Raw genomic sequence first — 20,115 nt, 5'->3', positions numbered from 1 at the left:
TAGTCAATAAAAAAAAGTCGAATAGAAGTAGAAAATTAATCATTTATTACTTATAATATCGTTTAACACTGAATTTTTATTCTCATTTCTCTTTGCTCTACTAAACTAGAGGCTTGTAAGATTTAGATAGATGAATGAAAAAAATAAACAAAATTAAATAATAAAATTAAAGTTTTAAAAAGTTAGAATAATAAATTTATTCTTATCATTATGAAAATTGCGCTTGATTATCAACTGACTAATATTTCTTTTTTATTGATATGACTCATATTTTTTAAATTAAATTAATTATTTCAATTGGCCCAAAATGTAATGGGGACTTCCAAGACTAATTTTTGAACTATGTTAGTGTTTGGAAGGAAATGTAAACCTCAATTTCCTTTTTTTTTTTTTTTTTTGAGTAATGTAAACTTCAAAGTTAATTGACCTTGGATGTAGACTTTTTGAACTGGTTTTGTTGATTTCTTTTTCTTTTGGTTTTTGTTTTATTGCATCTTCAGAGGATAGGGGCATAAAAGTCATTATAATAATAATTATTATTATGGTTATGTGCATTGCATTCAATTAGTGGATCTCACTGTCATATAGACAAGTCCTGTATCCAAATTGGCTCTAAGTGCGCCGTCTTAGTAACACTTTTGCCATGCTACGTGTGCTAAAACACTCGACTAATAAAATTTTGTGATATGGATTTGGATATGATTCATTTTATAATTCAACTTCATATACCAATATTTTAAAAATTACATCCACTCCAAATTTCATATTCCAAATACCCATAAACACAAGAAAAGAAAATTCTCCTTCCCATCTCTTTTTTCTCTTTTTTTTTTTGACCACCTTTATTTTCCTACATCCCTCTTTTTTTTTCCCCCTAACAAAGTGCAACCCCGAGTCATTGAACTCGTAGAATAACATTTGTATGTAGTTTTAATCTCTTGCTCTATAGGCTACCAATATTTGTTTGGATTTGAGATATGACTGTGAGGATAATTTGCCACATTACCAAGGATCTCAAGGACATGCTCCCTATATGCTACAGCAACCTTGTACACTTAATAATACTATTCTGAAATGCTCATTGACACCTAAATTTTCCTGTCTTTTCCTCCTCATTTTCTGTCTAATTCAATGGATTTCTCTTTCAATCCTTCAAGTATTTTCCTTTTCTTCTCTATTTTACTTTTTCAGAAACAAATACTGTTCGCTCAACCCAAAAAGGTCAAAAAGAACTGACTCTACAGATGGTTGCTCAAGTGCAAGAACAAGAGTACTTGCATTGTTGGAACAATTGTTGCAAATCGTACATAAACCAATGCAGAAACAAGATCAACCCACAAGAGCAGAAATAGAAGGGAACTCGCTCTACAAACTATTCAGTGATGAATAGTTACCATATCCACTAATGAAAGCTTTTGTATTATATTGTATTAACCAAACAATTGATCCCCAATAGACAGAAAAATCGAACGCAATGATGCATACTTACAAGCTTATAAGTTACAGAAAACAATTGAAACTTTGCCAGCTAAAAAATCAAATGCTACATGGCAGCTGCAATGCAGCGCAATGTCGATATACTGAAATGACTGATACTATAGTTTTTCTAAACAAGCTCAGTGCCGATACTGTAATTTTTCTAAAACAAGCTTCACCATAGCACTGAAAATGACTGTTACACTTTCGCCGTGACACACCGACATATCTACACAATGACCATGTCCATGTCCGCAACTGCGATTTAAAACCTAGCTACATGCATTGCCTTGATAAAAATGGGTATACACTATTTGCTGAAAGAATCAAAGAATTTCAAGACTTCCGTAACAACAATGGCTCTAATTGAGGGTCAGTATGCAGTTTCTTATCACCTGACTCCAAGTCAGCAATTGATAAATCCTCCTTTCTTTGTTTTGATAACCTGTGGAAGAAACCTGGTCTTTCCTCTGGTTGATCTGACTGCTTAGGTGTTTGGTTTAAGCCCTGAACATAATGTAGGCAAACTTGAACAGCATCATGCACTCTCACAAAGTACCATTCCTTACCAATAAGTTCTACGAGACCTGCTTTTGATAAGGTGAGCAAAACATCTCGGTTGGGGTTGGAGATAGCAATCTGCAAAAAGATCATCATATATTTCTATCTCTATACGAGTTCGGAGTTAAAACTTAACCTGCAGAATGAACAGCAAACCTGTACATCCCGTGATTTATATTCCTGATGCAGATCTTTCAAAGCTTGAACAGCACTTGAGTCTATATATGTAACAGCTGCAGAATTAAAAAAGCATTCAGGATGTAAATAGCTGGTTCTTTCTTAGCCTTAGTTTTTATAATTTCAGGAGCAAACTTGGCAAATATGATAAATTTTTTTATTTGAGAAATTATGCAATCCATATTGAACTCTTTGGAGTAGAAAATTTTCAAACCACCAGAATTGGATCAGATGGAGATTTGCAGTTCAGATTATATAGAACAGACCAGACAGAACTACAACAGGAATCAATCACATAGTTATACTCCAAAATAGTATGCAGCCGCAGTACAATGTGGGAATACTGTTCAAACTTATCGAAAAAGCAATGACTCATGTCCCTACTCTTCAAAATATCACAAAAGAACTGAAAAAGACAGGAAAGGCTTGAATTACTACTTTCAGCTACTTCTCAAGAAAGATATAACATTTGATGAAATTCTTATAATATTCCATACTTGCAGGAATATTCATCAAGAAAAGAAAAAGAAAAAGAAGCTGAGGTGAAAAGCAATAAGAAACATGCATTAGCTGACAACACTCAAAAATTTAACTGAAAATGATGTAGGCTTTTCCTTGAGCTAGCAATCAAATAAGGATAATTAAGACTTACGTGACATCTCCAAAATCACAAAATAAACTCTTTCTACTTCTGGTCCATGTCTTGTAGATTTGTCAATGTCAAGTTCATAGTCTCTGAGTCTGACAAAGGAAACTTGATGGCTTAAAGGCAAACAATCAAACTAAATAATAGGAAGGAAGATTGATGAAAGATGCTCGGCAGTAAAACTTGTTTCCTTTAGAATTAATTTTCATATATTTCACCTGTCTTTTAAGCAACTTATATTGGCAAAATAGATAGGTGCATCGATGCGAACAATAACAATTCCATTATAAGTATATGCCTCCGGATATTGTTTGACATTTCTGTAAACAGTAGTGCCAGGAAGACGGCCCAAGACCGCTGCAGTTTACGAAGTAATAACAAAGAATAAGTAACTGTTTAATTTACTTAACTAATGAAAAAAAAATGATAGCTGTCATTACCATGATCAAAATAATGATGTAAGCAGTAAACGAAATCAGAACAATTACAGAAGATTAAAGATCAGAAACCTTCAACAAAGCGGTAAACAATAGTTATGCTTGTTATTTAAATGCATAAATATCATGATGTACAAAACCAACTTACCAATATGCGGATTCGCTGACTCGTGAATAACAAAAGCAAGTGATGCCCCAACCTACAATTGCAAATCAATTTTGAGTTGAATGAAAATTTCGTCCAACATTCTGAGGACATTCATGCATCATACATAATTAACTGAAGTGTCACATTCTCCCAGAAAATATGTGTGTCTGTGTATGTGTGTGTGTGTCCATATATATGCATATAAAATAAAATAAATAAAAAAAAGGGAAAAAAGAAGTCTTATACAGTTTTGTCTCAAATTAGGTCTTATATGCAATACTCAGGAGTTGCATGCTAAATGGAATTCATGTCAACTGTTGGACATTGAGAAAGAGTTAAAGATTCAGCATCTTATGCAATTATAAATATTAACAGCTGATAAGCATTTTTGCTCATGAATTCAAGGGGTCCCAACAAGTAAATGCATCAAAATGTAGATTTATGCAGCATTGTTAGAACCGTTCGATTCACGATTCGAATCTTACGATTCGTATCGAATCTAATGGAAAACGTTACTAATCTTAGTGTAGAATCGGAAAGAAGCCTGAATCGTTGATGAATCGGTCGAATTGGCAGTGAATCGTACGAATCGCAATGAATCGGTCGATTCACACGATTCAGAAATCGATTGGCAAAAAGCAAAATAAAAGAGAAAACTGCTCCATGCATTGTCTAATCTATGTTTGTTTACTGAGAAACAAGTAGAAAATAGAAGAGAGAACATATACGAAGAGAGGAGGAGAAAGAGAAAGAAACAGAGCCATAAAAATAATAATAAACAGAAAAGAATTGAACATATATTACTAGAGGAGAAATGACTAATTTTTCCATATATGCATAGTAGACTATTTGTAGTGCACTTTAATAACTGTCACGTCACAAGGAAACAAAATATTTACAATTAAAGTCCAAACTAATTCACACAATTACTATTATATTCTCTGCAATTACAATCACGTATTGACATATTATATGTCATTCAATTTTATTCTATAATTTGCATTTGGATTTTTAATATTTTTTGAATAAAATTAATAATTTTTAATTGAACGGTCGAATCTTACGATACGATTCGATTCTCGATTCTTGATTCAAAAAATAGGGATTTCGATTCTCGATTTGACAACTATGGATTTCTGGATATGAATCACCTAAATGACGTGATGATTGATTTCATTAAACACTTACCCCAACAAGGACACCAATCTCAATTCCCAGGAACAATGTTGTAGTGAAAGTAATGGTCCAAAGAAGAAAATCTTTCTTGTCTACACACCATAAGAAGATGGCCTCATCATAATCCACCTGACATGACAAAAATCCAGCAAAAATTAGAAAATAAATATAAATTGAAATCTTAAATCAAAACTATTCACTTGTTGGATAGTAGTGTACATAAAACAACTACAATTAGAATAATAAGCAGAAAAAACATAACAAAAGAAGGAATCAGTGGCAGGTTCAAAGAATGTAGCACAGTCACTTTCCTTAAGGCTATATTTGGCCCTAATTATTTGTGTGCAACAGGTTTAATGTGAATTGCCTCTAGGATATATCCCAAGACTAATTTCCTCTTGCGCTAACAAACCAGACCAGACGTTGAATGCTCACCAGTACCAAAAAAGTTAATCAATCTTATATTGTCTTCTGCAGCGAATGATAAAGTTGAACTAAAAGAGAAAGGATACAAGTTGTTTACGTGTAAATTCAGTTTATGAAGTTGGTATACAGGCACTTGTCTGTTCATTTACACAAATCTATTTCATTTAGAACTTCATTAAACTGCTATAACTCAGAACAAATTGACAAGAAAAAAAAATTTTTTTTCTCTTATATGACCTGCTATTGCCACATCCAAGTGTAAGTGCACCTATAAAGTGCCTAAAATGGTGCCTATGATCGCTTGCGATGCACACTAGCATTATATTGCTTTACCATTTACCAAACTAAAGTAAGTTCATATACACTTAATTCTCCTTTTCTTTTTCAAATTTTGTTCCGACCTTTATTTTTCAAATACTTCAATAAGAGGCACCAATAAACATTCTTGTTCTTCCATCATAGATCCATCTAAATATCAAGTTCATTCACCATACAGGATGTCATTAACAAATACATGAACCAATGTTCTATGTCATCAATCTTTCGATTCTTCACAGCAACTCCTTTAATACAACATGTTACAGTAAGTTGCTTTGACTTTGAGTATATAAGTTACAAATATACTGACTTCAGAGCAGTACCAGAAAGGCAAATACTTCTGGAAATAGACAATTATACTAACAGTTCTTCCCTTAACTTTTTGGAAAAATATCCTACTCCAGAAAACAATGTCCAGAATTACTAACATTGACACTGCCAAGATTCCAATTTCATGTCTGACGCAAAATCTAACCAAATTTACACAATAAAGGTCACACTCAGAAAATAATGCTTGCAGACTCCAAAAAGAATGCAAACACATGAATAATCACATTGAAGGATCAATTGACAAACAAGCCAGCAAAGCATGGTGACTAAATCACTAGTATAATATGCATATATAGATGTTGCTTTAAAATTCAAAGCATAAGATGTAAATGAAATAATTCATAGAACCCCTTAGATTATGGTTTTAGTACACTCACCAGGCCCATCACAGCAGAGATTACTATTGCAGCCAAAGAACACTGTAAAGAACAAAAACCAAAAGAATCTAAGTTTAAGGATTTAATTTGTGTGAGAGAGAGAATTATGCTGTTAAGCATTAAAATGATAAAAGGGGGAAATCAGAAAACCAACTAGTGACCTGTCATACGATTAAAGGTTCCTAATGTTTCTACTTTCCTAGGCCATTATTTCCATGATAATTTGCAGAACAATTCCTTTTCTGGGAAGGAATATTTTTTGGGTTATGACAATGACATAACTTGAAACCAGATAGTTTTAAAGTATTTTTGAATTCAAAAACAAATACAGCTAGAATACGGACCAGAGGAATGTATTCAAACAATGGAGTCAAGAATAAAAGAGCACAGCCCATGATGATGCCAGTTATGATTCCAGATAAGCCAGTTTTTGTGCCACTTTCATTGCTTACAGCTGACCTAGAAAAAGAACCTGCATGACAAGTTTGAAAAAATAATACTCATTTAACTAAAACTCACTGTAATATAAATTCTCGCAACAAAGAAAATAAAAATAAATTTGTGAAGAACAGAATGGATTATATTTTTTTTCATGTTAACATCCAATTGTTAATTTTGCAGCTTACTGGACCCCCCAGAAGTCTCACCTGTCGCAGGGTATGCTGAGAAGAATGAGCCAACAATGTTCGCTACCCCAAGACCAAACAACTGTTTAAAAAAGAACAAGAAAATTAGATTTCACTTCGTGCAACTCTATGACAATGTTAAATGAAGGTATGTATAGTTATACAAATGTCCAGATGGTGCCGAACTTACAACTGAAGTTTTAAAATTTCATGAGCATACATTATCTCTATGAATTTTGTTTTCATACAAACTAAATTTGTAGTGCCTTCGATCCACGAAGGCCAACTACTTTTACACCAAGCAGACTTTGCACCTCTTATTGATTATGCAGGCAAAAACAAAACTTGAACATATGTTGACAGTATGCCAGATTCTCTTATCAATGTAAATATTAAATGATTTCATCATAACTTATCAAGTTGCATATGAATAAATTTAAATTCTGTCAGATGTTAGGTGTAAAAGTGATTTCTTTAAGTACAAAAAAATTATATATATCCTAATTTATAGATCTTATCAAATAAACATTTTATATATGTACTTGAAAGTTCCACTTGTAGAACTAGGTTTAGTAGTTTTCACAAACCAACGTGTTGAATTCATGGTGTTAGGGCATTATGACATATATGATACATACATAAAATGATATGCACAACTTATACACTATGTTGCATGGAAACGTGGAAACGTGGAAACATGGAAACGGAAACTTGAAACTCGGGAATAGGGAAAGAACACAAGGAAAGATCATTTTCAAAAATATAGGAAACGGAAATGCAAGGAAATACATAAATATTAAAAAAAACATAGGGAATACTTATGAATGTAAAAAATACATCTTTTACAAACCGTCAAAGATATCCAACACAAGTCAAGTCCAATCAACATTTGATCATATTGAAAAGAAAAGAAAATACTCATTTACGATTTCCATACTCAAAAATACATATGTGGATTTGTATTTATTTATTTTAAAATGCATTTCAAGTTTACCAAATTTACAAAGATGGTCTAGATACTTTTTTGAGGAGTTTTAAACGCGGAGACGGGCAACTAAAGAGAGTTTCCGTGTAACATAGTTTATATATAGTAATTAATTATAAACATATTAAGTAACAAGATAATGATATAAAATCAAAAAAGTTATTTATTTTTAAGTATAATTGACATAACATTTAATTTATCTCGATTATTTTGATCTTTCATATTTAATTTAAACCATATTTGTAATCTTATTAGAATGTTTGACCTGTCCTTAACCATTTAGAGATGATATTCACACTTAAAAAGTTTTTTATTTGAAACAAAAATACAGGTTCTTCATACATGGTCAAGACTTTTGGGATTTCTTTCGTCTAGAAAATTTTATCTTATACTAAATCTATTGTTGGAAATTTTAGATTTCTTTTCTCAAAAAAAAAAAAAATGATAGATGATTCTTTTGTCATGATTCCTTTGAATTACAAGTTGTTATTTCTTACATTAAATGAATCTAAAAGGTCAAACCCCCAAACCAAGTCATCCCAAAACTTTGAAACCATAAGGTATGGGATTTTCATACATGAAATGATTTTTTCAATTTTGAAATCCACAGACCTTTGGAAAAATTCTTAAGTGGACTAACTAGCCAATACTAATGTGCCACGGCGATAAGATAATTACAAGATTCAGCTGATATTTCAAAAGCCAAAAAGTATCCTGTGATAACTACCACATGGATTGCATTATAATTAACTAACCAATGTGGAACAATGCCGGAGATCTTTAATCTCTAGATTGAACTCAAATTCTTCTAACCCTAAGCACTAGAGTTGTTTGAAAATGACCATTGCACTTTACATACCTCCTGGTTTGAGTCCAGCTCATACCCATTTCTTGCTGCCAAAGCTTTTGCAATACCTACAGATTCCTATAGTCAAAAATTTAATGTGATTGAAATGAGAAGTGTGACTCAAATTTATGAAGCAAAACATGAAAACAGATTGACCCTCATAACTTCGCTTACCAATATGGCTACACCAGTAATAAGAATTGCTGTCGGTATTAAAGACTTTGCATAACCAAACTCTTTGGGAATAGAAAAGCTTGGGAGCCCCTGGGGTATATCCCCCACCTGAAACAAAGCCAAATTTCTCAGTTGATGCTGGCTATGATTTATTTAGCCAAAAATCATGCACAAAAAATAATAATAATAATGCAGACAGGTGAAAGAATATTTAGCAATAAAAGGTTTCCAGTACTGATTATTTTGTTAATTAGATTAGACCAGTTGTTGCAAACTAGGGCAAGGAAATTAAGCCATTGAATATACAAATAGCAAGAGTTATGCCTTCAAGATTTATCTCCTACAACTAGGTTGTGGAAACATATGCAGCACAGCAGAACTAAAATTCAGAAGTCTTTATTTACAAAAAAAAAAAAAAAATATATATATATATATATATATATATATATATATATATATATATATATAGCATACAAGCAATTTATTAGTTTGGGGAACAGAAAGCTGTTCATCCTACCAAAAGTTAGTAAAATTAATAACTAGATTATAAGTTAAGTTGATTTGCCCTGCCTCTGCAAATAACAAGCACCATGAGAGTAGATCAGTGCTGATTTTAGACACATGATTGCTACCTTTAGAAAGTTATATGAGTCAAATATCCCTTCTACTGGAAGATTGCCACATTTATATTTATATATATAAAAAAATCTTCCTCTTGAAACCCTTTCTATAACAGTATCAAGAGGTTGTTAACTGCCAATTATACAGACAATAAGGACGCAATAACATTAAAGTTTCATTGGCAGGGGATAAATGTTGTCATAAAAGAAGCAAATGCAGCAACTAGTGGAGAAGCCACATGGCATTTTATGAGTCACATAATCCATGGAACAATCAAATTATTTAGCAATAGATTTTAATTAAACAAATAATAATCCTGTGCTGAATTATATAACTCATCAGTTTTAGATTTATAATATATTTATGTTATTATATATGAAAATTTTCAATACACTTGCGCAATGTGTGAGTGTGGTCTAAATGGTAGTACATGAATATTTGAAAGTTTTAACAAAGAAAATATATTTTTCTTTTCATAAAACAAATATAGCATTCAAGAATTAGATCTAAAATAAGATAGAAATAGCTTACAATAAGTTTAAGCAGTTAAGTATTCTCACCAAAGAAATAGATGATGGGTGAAATATTTTAACAAAAGTTGTGCCCAAAATGACTGCTGTGAGGGGACCTGCTGCCCGAAGGAACCTGAATTGCTTCCTTGATTTTCCCTTCACATGGAGTACCAAAATCATAACTACCAATGTCGAGAAAAAACACATCCCATAACCCCAAAAAAAAAAAAAAAAAAAAAAAAAGGAAAGAAAAAGGAATTGATCCATACCAAATGCTTCATGACTAGAAGTATAGCAAGAATGCTAGATCCCATCACAAAAGGAGGCCATGAGAACTACAAAAGGAAAACATGCGGTTAAAAGGGAATTAATGAGTGATAGCACCAGGCATCGCATGCTGAATATTAGTACATGACACGTGGAGGGTGATTCATAAATCAGAAGAAGACAAGTATAGATGAAAAAGGTAAGTGCCAATCAAATATATGATTATTAGTTGTGCATATATTAAGTTTTAGATAAAAACTAAATTGCAATCATATCAGGCCGCATCAAAAATTGGCAGTTGCCACCTTAGTAAAACACCAGATTTTCAGTATTGCTGCTCATGGTTTCCTCTTATACCTAACAGCCATAATCTTTGAAGGATTTGAACAAGGATTTTTGAAATCTTACATTTATGGCAGTTTTTATGTTCTCATCAATAATTTTTCAAAAAAAAATATATATGCAACAATTCTATTAGTTGAGCAAGTGACAATTGAGCAATATAAGTTTCTTTTCCCCATTTCGTATGTCTTCATGGACTTCATCGCTAACGAAGTCTGGACTTTGGACAACATAAGTTATTTAGTTTACTATTGGCCCCAATATTTCAAAAGAAATTATAATCAAGTCACCTTGTTTGAATTATTCATCCAGTTGTTCAAACCACACATAAACCATTGAGCACATGCAAAGAGATACGTTATTGAGAATTCTACTGATTTGAACATGATGAAACTAATAAGATTACAGTCAAGACAACACAAAAAGTTAATCAAACACTTATTAAAAAGGACTCTTTCTTAGGGGCCTCATACGAGACTGTTCAAATGAAGAAGTACAAGAAAATGCACCTATCAGAATACAGTCACTATATAGAGCATCTAACACTTGAGCAATCATACCTTATCTGCTCCTGATATTATACTCTTGATCAAAGGCACAATTTTGCTGCTTCGTACAACACTATATCCCAAGAAATACTTTGCTTGAGATAATGCAATCACGATTGCTGATGCAGTTGTAAAGCCAGAAATCACAGAATGGCTAATGAAGCGTATAAGCCATCCAAGTCTACAAAAGAAAAGAATGTAAACATAGGTCTTCTATTTCAAATAATAACTTCACAGTGCAGGTATGCACTTAAACAAATAATCTCTAGATATTTTCCCTTGAAGGGCATCAAATACTTTTCCCACAACAGCAAAACTCTATGTTTTGGCTTTTCTGCTTAAAGGACACAAAAGAACTTATGCATAGACATGGAGATATAGAAACAATCAGAATGCAAGAACACATTTTGTGACTATTAGTGTCATGATAAAGTTGAACGGCAGTACCTTAAAAGCCCCATTATACATTCTACAACTCCAACCATAAATGCCAACAGTATAGCAAGTTCTGTGTATAACTTATCAGATGAATCAACAATTCCTCCCAAAACATTAGAGACTAGCAGGGAAACCAAAGCCACAGGACCAGTTGCTAGTTGCCGAGAAGACCCAAATATGGCATACACAAAAACTGGCACAAAACCAGTGTCTGCCTTGCAAAACAAGTATAGGATATGTAGGATTAAATCTTCAATTGATGGAGAGACGAAGAACAAAAACAAAATCATAATCATAATCCATCAGCAATATTCAAGAAAATTGCAATGATACTGTCTCTTCAGATTATTATGTCAGTATGGTGCCAATGGTACCACAAGAAACTAAAATTATTTTCAAGAAACTAAAATTATGTTTGGTAAGCAGTAATAAATAATGTAATGTAATCAAAGCATTTCCAATATAATAGGTCATCTCGGTTTTATATTAGAATTTTTTTTTTTTTTTTTTTTTTTTTGATTATGTTACATTATGTTTCATTATGGCTTAACAAATAGAGCTTAAGAGTGATCAAAGACACAAATAGTAAGGACTTGAAGTAAAGACTTTCTTTTGAAAAAGAAATTCTGAATTCTGTCTGCAGATAGAATTTTCAAAAGAATTCAAGCCAAACACAAGGGAAATAGATAAAACTTAGACTTAAAAAATCTCATGCTAAACTTACAAAGTCCATAAATTGGTTGAAGCCCAGCTAACTTTGCATAAGACATTGCCTGTTCAATTACCACAAAACAGTTAACAAGCTAATCAAACTCATCTACACTTCTAAACCCACAAAAATTAAAATAGTGGACAGATAGTAACAGTAACAAAAACAAAAACAAAATAACAGGATTATATTAAACAATTTAAAATTGGTTGGTTGCTCAAAACTTGAAATTCCAATTGCCAACATCCTATACAAACCAAACACGACCAGACTTAAAAATGGATAGCAATTACTCTAGCGGCCAAAACAAATCATAAAACAGACAAATATGGCCTCTACTCTCTAATTGGCATAAACAAGTCGTAAAAGCAACCACTAAGAGACCAAAAGTCAAGAAGTAAAGCAGCAATAATTGAAATTTGAAAACAAATCCATTGAAATAAGAATTAGCAACTAGGCTCTGCAGAGCAGAATTCAATTCGACATCAATCCAAATCAGGAAGAAAAGAAATGAAACCAATCAATTACAGTTGACTGATCGTTAAAACAATGATACAGTGGTATCCACACTGTTGAACGCCGTTTGATTTGCCAACAAAGTACAGGAAAGTTAGCGGCAGAAAAAAAGAAAGCAGAAGAGAGATTCAAATAGCAGAAATTATTATTTCCGTCATCAAACACAATATTCGTGTCGCTTCAATTCTATCTACTAGACTTCACACGGTTTTCTCCTGAACGAAACAGAAAACAGAGCTCCGTATGTGCGTGTACAAGCATCAAGCATGCATGATAGTGTTACAATTGAAATGTTTATTTTCCAAGAAAAAAAAAAACTGCTAGAATTACAAAATTTACTTCAGTTTTTTTCTCATTTTACTAGTAGCCAATCACAGAAACAGAGGAGTAGAATCACCTGTGGCACGAGCATAACACCGATGGTAGTACCAGCCATTAAATCGACCTGGAAATACTCGCGCCAGTTATAATTCCTCATCCAACGGTAACAAGGCAAAAAAGTTTCGATCCATTGAGTCAAGGACATACGCTTTACTTTCGTAGCCCAACGGGAGAAGAGAGCAGATGGAGTAGAAGAGGAAGGGACGAAAGACGACGTCGTGTTTGGATGTTGCAGAGGAATTATCTTAACCGGTCGGGCTCCGGACATCGGTGCGTTGCCGGATCCGGAGGAGGAAGAGGTGATGGACGTGAGGTCGCGAGAGCTGGAAGAGGCGTATGTTATCTCCATGCGCACTCCCAGCGGACGTTAGATGGCACCCCAACGCCAATATTTGTAGAGGAAAAGTAATAATAAAACAGTGGTTTGAAAAAGAAAAAAAAAAAAAAAAGAAAAATTTGGTGGAAGAGGAATCAGATTTTGTTGGTTTGGTTTTTTTACAGGTTTTTTTTTTTTTTTTTTTTTTTTTTTTTTTTAATGTTCACTATATTTTAGGAGGTGTATTTTGGCGGCAGTAGGTAGAGATGCGTATTTCGCAATGGCGTGCACTCAAAGTCTAATGCAATCCTCCAGGGCTTATTTTCACCCAAGGTCCCTTGATTTAGAGGCTAATCACTTTAAGGTGTTTTATCTTAAAATTATATCTTAAAACTCCCTGAATTTTGGTGTTTATAACAAATAAGTGACTCAGGCAAGTTTTGGCCAAAAATAATCGAAAGCGTAACATAGCATTATTTTTTTACACATGGCATTTGATGTGGAAAAAAAAATTCCAACTAAGCTGCATGAGTGGATTCCAGATAGACAAATATGTAAATTTCTATTTTATCCCTAATAATATCCAAATCTATTACCTCTCTCTCTCTTCACCAACAAACACCATCACCATCACCCCTTCAATACCACCAAAACCAACTCCTTCAACTTCCACTAGCAATACCAAAAACACTATCACCACCGTCTTCCTATCTTTCTTTCTCTTTCCAAACCCTAGTTGATCATACTCAGGTTCTATTTTTCTTCCTTTTTTTTTTGTTAACTTTTTTAAATTAGATTTGATGCATACTTGTATACCAAATTAAAACTGCAGAAATCAAAATCTCATACCAAAATAGAGTAACCAAAAGCACAAAAACACAAGCGAGCTTAGGCGAGGTGATCTCAAAGAGAAATCAGGCGGCAGCAACAATGGAGATTTGAAAACTTATAGATTTGGAGACTCAGGGTTTCGACAAAACGATGTCGCATAGGGCAAGACTAATGCAAGGGAGATTTGAAGACTTACAGATTGCAAGTTCATGGCGGCAATTGGTATTATATATCGAGATAGATGGAAGAAGCTGCGAGTCAGGTCTTGCGGCGGACACAGGTCGAAGCCGGTCTATATGGCTCGTTTGTCGACAGTGAAGAAATTATATGAATGTGTGTGTGTGTGTGTGTGTGAAAGAGAGAGAGAGAGAGAGATTATGGATAAAAAGATAATAGAGATGGAGAAGACGGCGGCGAAGTAGAGGAGGATGGTGAGGATAGCAGCGAAGTAAAGAAGAAAAAGAAAGAAAAACAGAAAAGAATTAAAAAGAGAAAAGAAAGAGAAAGAGAGAGAGAGGAAACGGGAGAGAGAGGTTACGTGCGACATGCAATTTTAAGACAAAATAGGAAGTTTACATATTTGTCCATGTAGAATCCACTCATGCAACTGAGTTAGAATTCTTTTTTCCACATGCTGACGCATTTTTTATGCCCCGCCTGATCCAATGAGTACACGAGGATGAATGGGTTAATGCTATCTAGAAGCCTTTCAATCCAAGGATTTAAAAAAAAAAAAAAATGAGCTGCGTCATAGTTGTGTGACGCAGCTATAGTAGCTGCATCCCGCAGCTGCAAGCTGCATCACGCAGCTTGTGTCCTGACCTAGCTCTATAAATACATCTCTTTCTCACAATTTTCACACAACTTCACGTTTTTTGAAACCCTAAAAATACACTGTGCGGCCACATTTCTCTCCAAAAAACTCTTGTGAGTTGATTTGAAGAGAAATTGCCATTAGATATCAATTTTAGGTGAATCAAAGCATAAAAAGAGAGAAAATAACAAAAGATAAAGAAAACACACTTAAATCCTTGGAAACAAAGCTTCTAGGAGATCTTAAACATCATTTGTTAAGACATTTGATCCATTTACAATCCTCAATCTGAGGATTAGGTAATTTCTTTAACATTTTTTGTATTTTCTTCATATTTTTGTGTTTTTTACATATTTTTGTGATTTTAGTAATTTAAGCTTCTTTAAATTGTATTCTGTTCATATTTGGCCATTTTATACGTCCTTAAATCACATTTAAATAAGAAATGATGTAAATAAATTACTTGAAAACGAATTCTGGGCCAGAATAGGTGCATCACGCAACTGTTCCTAGATGAACAGCTGCGTCACGCAGCTGTTCATCACTATTCATCACTGTTTATCGATTTCCAGAAATAATAAAAATAATAATAATAATAAAAAAAATAAATTTTGCACAAAAATAAAGTTTAATTTCTTCAATAAATCTGAAAATGTCCAACTATGAAAGATCACAATTTAATTAAGTTTAGAATGCTAAAATGTAAGTTTGTATATTTATTTGTATGAATTTTACAATTTTTGATTGAATGCAAAATGAAATTAAATTAAAAATATAAAAATATAAAAATGTGATTTAGATGCTAAATAATAATTATGCATGATTTTATTTTTGGTTTCTAGGTTTAATTTTGAATCGATTTATATATTTTTTTTGAATTCGGTTTGTTACCCGCCTTGAACCATAAGGCAAGAGCGGGTCTTTTATTTGTTTGGTTTAATTACTTTGATTTGAATGGTTATTATGTGATAATTAGATTTGATTGGGACGATTAAATAATTTTCCACATAAGAACTCGGTCCGATTCATTTGGGTTGGGTTTAAGTAAATAAATAATTTAGTTTTTCTAACTAAAATAAATTAGAAATTGTTGGCTCAAGGGTCAATTTTATCTTGAGATTTTGATGATTATACAAAACAAATAAATTTAATATTCTTGTATGTGCTAATATTATTTTATGCAGAAATTATTGTTGAAAATTATTGAAGAAACGAAGTTCCTACATCCCAAGATTTTTATTTGAAGACCATAAAGATTAATGAAGATATTTTCTATTGGTTAGTATTATAATAAGTCTTAGGAAATTATTGTAGGATAGAAAGTAAATAATTTTATAAGCACAAATCTATTTTATCTCTCTCAAAATTGTTTTGAAATGTTTTTGAATAAATTTATTAAGAGGATATAGCCAAAATCTTTACTCTTCACGTTTTTCCATCTAAAATATCTTTGGAGTAAATATTATTGGTTGCTATTAAATGAAATTCTGCAAAAAGCATTTTCTGATTTAAAAAGCAGTTTCTGATTTAATACAATTGTCTGTTTCTAATACAGCTGGCTGTTTCTGATATAAATGCTACACTGTTTTCTAAACTGAACCTTTCACCTTCAAACCTTGCATGTGTGAATATTAAATGTGGTCAAACAGCCCTTTTAATTGCAACCCATGCATTGTCTCGTTAGTTTAAAAACATCAGAAACTTTATTGCTCATTAAAGCAAAAATAATCTCAACCTTAACTTCAAAAGAGAATATCATCTTTTCATATAAAAACCATTTCCTCTTGTAAAAATAACGGGTTTTGCAAAAGAGTATGAGTCCATTGTTTAAAAGCTTAAATCTCTCAAAGCTCTCTCTTTAATCCCCCTATTTCTTTTCGTCTCTTTGCTTCAAGAAAAATTTTTAAGAGAAAAGAAAATTTATTAACAACATTTTCTGAAGAACAGTTCTAATCTTTAAATCTGTTTTCTAAATTCGTTTTCTGTTCTTCCTGCGCTTATATTTGCATTTCTCTCTGTCTATATAGATTCTGTAATCTGTTGTAGACAGGCTCTTTATTTGAAAAACTTTTGTGTAATAGCTTAGGTGAAAAGCTATGGTGTTATAGGTTATCAAGCGACCTTCTCCTTGTGTGAGATTCTAATGTCTTGATTTGAGTTTCTGATCTCTGCAAAATCAGAAAGGGTTGAGGTTAACTAGAACCTTTGGAAAATCTAGTGGGATAAATGTTAGATCTAGGTGTTGATCTATTTCCTTGTATTGTTGGTTTGTCTCTTACCTTTGAAAAGAGATAACATAGTGGAGGATCTCAAGATGCGTCTTGGGGAGTGGATGTAGGCGAGTTAGTGCCGAACCACTATAAATCTCTGTGTTTATCTTCTTTTACTTTCTGAAGTTCTGCTTGATTATATTCTATTTACGCAACTGTTAATTTGTTTAGAAATGCAAAGTTGTTAATGAGTTTCTGATTCTAATCGTGAATAAGCTTTATCTCTGTGGAACATTAGAACTCTGGATTTCTGTATTGTGATTATACCAAGTTCTAATATGTCCTTCTATGTTCAGTGTAATTCGCAATATGAATTATAATCAGTTTTCTAATCTTGTTTAAAACTTTGTGAACCAGTTCTAAAATGCAATAATTGTTGTTTACAGAGTCTTTCTAAAATTGCTTAAACTCTGTGAAGCTGTTCTAATCGCAATAGCTGTTCTTCACAGAGTCTTTCTAAAATAGCAATAAACTTTGTGAGGCTGTTCTAATCGCAATAGCTGTTCTTCACAGAGTCTTTCTAAAATTGCTTAAGCTTTGTGAAGCTGTTCTAATCGCAATATTGTCCTTCACAGAGTTATTCTAAAATTGCTTAAGCTTTGTGAAGCAGTTCTAAATGCAATAATTGTTCTTCACAGAGTCTTTCTAATCATGCAATAAGCTTTGTGAGGAAGTTCTAAACTTAATAACTAACTCTCACAAATGCTTTCTAATTTCGCTGCAATAGAATTCTGATTTTTATTTTTGAAAGCTAAATTTTTAGAAAACCCAATTCACCCTCCCTCTTGGGTTGTGCCATATATAAACAGGACCCACAGAAATCATAGGTTAATAGAGGCCGGTTTTCCAGGCATCGGCTTCCAACGGGCCGGCGTACCCAATTCTCTTACCCAGAATCGCATTTGGTGCGCCTGACCAGTCTTTTAAAATAATTTGGCCTTGAACAAAATTGGGTTTAAAATGGAGTCATTTTTATAAAAACGGTCTCATTGCCTAAATAATGGGTGGCGACTCAAAATTGTTTATAAGACCGATTTATCGGCACCGCATCCAAGACAAAAAAACGTTTCATTTCATCAAAAATAACATAAAGGATGTTTTCGAATCCTCCAGGGGGATTTGGGCGAAAACACCACATAAAATGCCATGTGTAAAAAAACAGGTCTCACAAAAATGTCATGTCGTTTTCGACTATATTTAGCCGAAAACTCCCTTGAGTCACTTTTGTATTACAAACACCAAAGTTCAGGGAGCGAGATGACGATCACGCTGGTGGATTTTGCTGCCACTATTGGGCTACCTTTTGAAGGGCGGTCCATTGTATTCAATGATCAGCTTATGACTCTAGATCGATGGGGTTTGTGAGAAAGTCTTCGAACTGCATTAGGCATGGAGCCTACCATTTCCAACAAGAGGGTACGGTATGAGAGCATGGACTCCCATTATGAGGCCATGCCCCAGGATCGCGTAGTTGAGATGGACGTGGATGTGGTAGCCCGAGCTTTTCTGTTTACCTGCTGTTGACTACCTTATTCACAAATCATGGTAGTTACAATCCTATCCTACCCTTAATTAATTGCTTTTATTTATATTTTGTAGTTTACCATATTAATTTTTATTTAAAATTAAATTATACAATATATTATTTTTTATATACCTTTCAGTAGGTTATTTTTATTATTTAAATAATATATTAAAATTTAAAGAATTATTAAGAAAATATTAAATAAATATAAATAGATGAATTATAATTAAATAATTAAAAATATCAATGATCAGATAGGGAATGTTATATTTGTCCCTAAATCCAACAAGTTTGGATACATCCACGAGTACCCATTATCTTTAGGTATCCATTATCCATGAATATTCATTATCCACATATTCATATTGTTTAAAACTTAAATTAAATTAAATTAAAAAAAGTATTTATTCAAAAAATTTATATAGTACATAAAAGATATGAAAGTAAATTAATACATAAATAAATATTGAAAAATGATAAATTAAAATTTTAATTAGAAAATTGCTCTTCTTATCATAATTGCTCACCCTCAGTATAATTTCCTCCATCCATAATTGATAGGCACACTTTCTATTTCACTAGAATAGAGAAAATTAGTAATTTTAGTTATAAATGTAAATTTGCATGTATTTTTCATATACTTTAATATGAAATAAAATTATTAATCTATTATTGGCTTTTTGCATCAACCAAAATTAACTAATATGTATTGAAAATGACTAAATTTAATAAATACTCATATTTTCAATTTTCAAAATGATTCTCAATAAATAATGAAGTTGGAAAATAAACAGTAATTCATAAAAATAACAAAGTTATTTTTAATAAGTGATAACATTAAATATGAAAACAATAGAGATTTAATATATTAACTAATTTATTAATATGGTAAGTTGGCTATAATTTTAGACAAATGAAAAAGGAAAGTTTTTTTATCAATTTGGGATGGAGGAGTAATAGTAGACTCTTCAACCATAACTATAACAAAAAAAAAAAACATTTAATAGAATAATTAAAAAAACTCATATAACAAAATTACTAAACGTTTAAAATTTTATTATTTGTACACTCCAAGTGACTGTTATTATCATTATTTTCACTTCATTATTTGTGAAATTGAAATTTAAATCAAATATTAGAAACTGAATTTTAAAATTTAAAATTTAAAATTTAAAAAATTTGACCAATTCAAATCAATATATGAAAAAGAATGAAGTCATCTTGTAATAGTAAATTTCTAATTTATATAGATATTTTACTATAAGTGTCTCAATTTATTAAAAATTTATTATATAATTTTTTAAAAATAATAAAATTTTAA

The 20,115-nt window shown here is 32.1% G+C and overlaps 1 protein-coding gene across 1 annotated transcript; it reads right to left on the bottom strand.

The window, feature by feature from the left end:
• Positions 1-1,398: 1,398 nt before the first annotated feature.
• LOC105634658 (sulfate transporter 4.1, chloroplastic) lies at positions 1,399-13,465 on the bottom strand. Its single transcript, XM_012217544.4, has 17 exons — positions 13,055-13,465; positions 12,157-12,205; positions 11,442-11,643; positions 11,007-11,175; positions 10,107-10,172; positions 9,886-9,993; positions 8,705-8,812; positions 8,543-8,608; positions 6,720-6,780; positions 6,417-6,544; positions 6,073-6,114; positions 4,634-4,750; positions 3,446-3,497; positions 3,079-3,217; positions 2,867-2,955; positions 2,194-2,270; positions 1,399-2,115 (listed from the first exon to the last, which is right to left on the bottom strand). Exons 1-17 carry the CDS (start codon positions 13,385-13,387, stop codon positions 1,813-1,815), a joined length of 2,109 nt encoding a protein of 702 aa, XP_012072934.1. The 5' UTR covers positions 13,388-13,465; the 3' UTR covers positions 1,399-1,812.
• Between the last annotated feature and the right edge of the window lie 6,650 nt (positions 13,466-20,115).

The sequence above is a fragment of the Jatropha curcas genome, chromosome 6 (assembly GCF_041381405.1).
Source record: "Jatropha curcas cultivar XTBG-Jc1 chromosome 6, XTBG_Jcur_1.0, whole genome shotgun sequence".
Taxonomy (NCBI): domain Eukaryota; kingdom Viridiplantae; phylum Streptophyta; class Magnoliopsida; order Malpighiales; family Euphorbiaceae; genus Jatropha; species Jatropha curcas.
Note: the sequence above shows the minus strand (reverse complement) of the source record. Positions and strands in the feature narration are given on the sequence as shown.